Source organism: Oncorhynchus mykiss, chromosome 8 (assembly GCF_013265735.2).
Source record: "Oncorhynchus mykiss isolate Arlee chromosome 8, USDA_OmykA_1.1, whole genome shotgun sequence".
In the NCBI taxonomy this organism is placed as follows: domain Eukaryota; kingdom Metazoa; phylum Chordata; class Actinopteri; order Salmoniformes; family Salmonidae; genus Oncorhynchus; species Oncorhynchus mykiss.
In genome coordinates this window covers 72,507,698-72,510,753 of record NC_048572.1, presented here as the reverse complement: position 1 = coordinate 72,510,753, position 3,056 = coordinate 72,507,698, and the positions used below count along the sequence as shown (strand labels likewise).

General features: G+C 39.9%; 1 protein-coding gene across 1 annotated transcript; it reads right to left on the bottom strand.

Annotated features, from left to right (window-relative positions):
- Window positions 1–245: 245 nt before the first annotated feature.
- On the bottom strand, window positions 246–3,056 carry LOC110530499 (aquaporin-1). Its single transcript, XM_021613639.2, has 4 exons — window positions 2,661–3,056; window positions 1,884–2,045; window positions 1,609–1,689; window positions 246–1,384 (listed from the first exon to the last, which is right to left on the bottom strand). The coding sequence occupies exons 1-4, from the start codon at window positions 3,021–3,023 to the stop codon at window positions 1,235–1,237; spliced, it is 756 nt and encodes a 251-aa protein (XP_021469314.1). The 5' UTR covers window positions 3,024–3,056; the 3' UTR covers window positions 246–1,234.

Below are 3,056 nucleotides of genomic sequence, written 5' to 3'. Positions count from 1 at the left end.
AGCCAACAAGTGCTCAGCATATGTGGAAACTCCTTCAAGACTTTTGGAAAAGCATTCCAGGTGAAACTGGTTGAGAGAATGCCAAGAGTGTGCAAACCTGTAACCTGCAAAGGGTGGCTACTTTGAAGAATCTAAAATATATTTGGATTTGTTTAACACTTTTTTGGTTACTACATGATTCCATATGTGTTATTTCATAGTTTTGATGTCTACACTATTAGTGAAAATAAAGAAAAAACATTGAATGGTGTTCAAACTTGACTGAAACAGTTTATTCTTTAAATACAAAAAATACTTTATTTCCACAAAGCAAACACTAAAACAAAGAAAATGTAAATACCGTAGGGGCAGTTCGATATTAACTGGGGCGGTCCAAAATAGTATTTGGCTGTTTGGCTGTATTTTAAATCCTGATACTGAGATGCGCTGTTTGTTGCGGATCCTCATTCTCCCAAGTCGTCCTATAATAATGTGGCCACATACAGTAGGCTTCCAGCAGGCCCAGTTATTCAGGAAAGCTTGACAACTCTGCTGTGCCGCACCTAGAGCTTAACGCTTCAATAACCTATAGCCTAAATATAGTTAATTTCACTTTTAAAATGCATTACCTTTTATGTGTGGCATCAACACAACCAGTTACAATGTTTTAATGATTAGGCTACTTCAAAAGTCTCCTGTAGGCTACATAATTCCGGCATTCAAACTGTGCAGATTGTGGCGTTGCATATATTTGTTGCATTTAATTTGTATAATTATAAATATAGTATCAAAATATTAAATATTACATTTCCACCTGGATGATCAGTGTCTGCAGCCGGCTCTGATCGTAGTGTAGTTCTAATGAAAGGCAGGGAGAGTTAGCTCGTCAGTGGTGGTCAGCAAATCCTCAACCTTCTGGCCCGTAGCCTTGCGTGGCATTGACTGTACCACAAAACCATGCTGAAGTGGCAAAGTCGATATCTACGTTAAACAACACAGGCTCACTACAGTTATTTGTGGTCGTAAAACATCATTTCTTGTTAATTCTATAAGGGCGCATTTTGTTTTTACAGTACATTTTGAACTGTCCCCTAGGTGTACAAATGTTTCAACCTTCAACACAGGACGAACAGAAACACAATGTCTGTAACAGCAATAATAAAAGTTAGATAACTGCATAAATCAAACTGACAGTTTAAATTAATTCTACATATGGATCTTTCAGCGGCTGGCAGAGACTGCAGAAACAAGGTCTTTAAGCACAATTTGGGGCATCATTATCCCTGTCTGGCCCACTGACCAGAACACTCCACCGCTGACTGAAGTCATCCCTTCTAGGATACAGGAGGAAGTCATAGATAAGGGCTGCTGCTACACCTCCACACATCGGCCCCAGCCAGTACACCTGGAGTACAGGAGCAGAAATGGTGCCAACAATTCAGTATCTGTGCTTAACCAAGAGCTGCTGTGGAACAGGTCTATTTTTTTGAGATCAACCTGGATAATTAAAAGTTAGATAATAATACAAAAGTGATAGAGGTGCAGTTGATAGACAAGAAGCTATCATTAATATGATATGATAGTTTTGACGACAACACAAACATTAGGGTGAAAAAGGTGAAAGATTACCCAATGGTCACCAAAGTATTCGGAGATTACAGCTGGCCCAAATGAGCGAGCAGGATTAATGCCACATCCAGTGAAACTGATCTGAGGATAGAAACGATTAACCATAGCATTTATGGCATGTTTATGTTATACTGTACCGCTATATTGCACTTACACTGGAGATTATGGATTTTCCTGAAGTTTGTTTATAGCAAGACTATAATCTACTGTAGATCTACAGTGTAAAGCTGAAAACATTTTTATCAGCACACGTTTGGGTAGCATTATTCACTTACTGCTGCAAGATGTCCCAGGCCAACAGAGAGCCCGATGGCTAGAGGGGCAGAACCGGTGACATCCCCACGCCTTTTATCAGTCACTGCTATGACACATAGGACCAGCTGGAAGGTGGTCAGGAGCTCGATGACAAACCCTTGTCCTACACTTATTTCATTCAGCTGGAGAAGACCGGAGAGGATATGATGAGCTTGTGAAACATTAGGTGGCATCTGAGATGAGATCTGAGATGCATGACGGCTCAAGCGTTGATTAAGTCAGTCTGATTTAAAGTAGATGAGTTTAAGCTTACTTTAGATGACAATTTTCACAAAAGTCTTCAACATGTCGGAATCAATTCCATTTAAAATGAATTCATTCCAATGTATATTTTCAGCATTTTAATACTTAGTGGCAATCTGCAATTGGTACATACATTTTACATAAATTTTTTGACTTTTAAATTAATGATACAGTATATATCCATTGATTCTTGAAGAATATAACTTATTCCATCAGAACCCCAAATAATTTTATTTAGCTCCTTTTTTTTACCATGTAATTGTAAACAAACAATGTATAGCCTCAAAACATGGTTAAAACTTAAATTGTGTTAACATGGATGGTCAGTCCTTGCATCTATAGCGCTGTCTATAAATTCGAAAGTGATAAAAAATATCCAGACCCAGCACTCAGCTTTCTCCTAAAACAGTGGTGGGTGACTTCCTTGTTTTTTGTTTGAAATCTCTCCATATTAGCCAATAATCTGAAAACAGTCAAAAGTGATATTCACTCACGTGATTAACTCCCAGTGCATCAATGTTTGTCGGCTTGACTCCATACACTATGGCACTAGCTACTACAGCTCCCAGCATCTGAGCCAGGATGTAGAACACTGCCTTGAACACACTGATCTGGCAGCTGACCAGCAGACCTAGGGTGATGGCTGGGTTCAGGTGGGCTCCACTGATGTGGCCCAAACTCTGGGCCAGCGTGGCGATGGCCAGACCAAAGGCTAACGCTACTTTAACCTCCTGGTCAGGCATGGAGTTATTTTTATTCCCGATAGCAGAAGATATACCGATGAATATGAAGAGGATCATACCAATCAGCTCTGCTAGAACAGCCCGCCAAAACGCCCAATTTCTGAGTTCTCCCATCACTGTGGTGTTGGGTGGCGTTTGTGTTGTGTC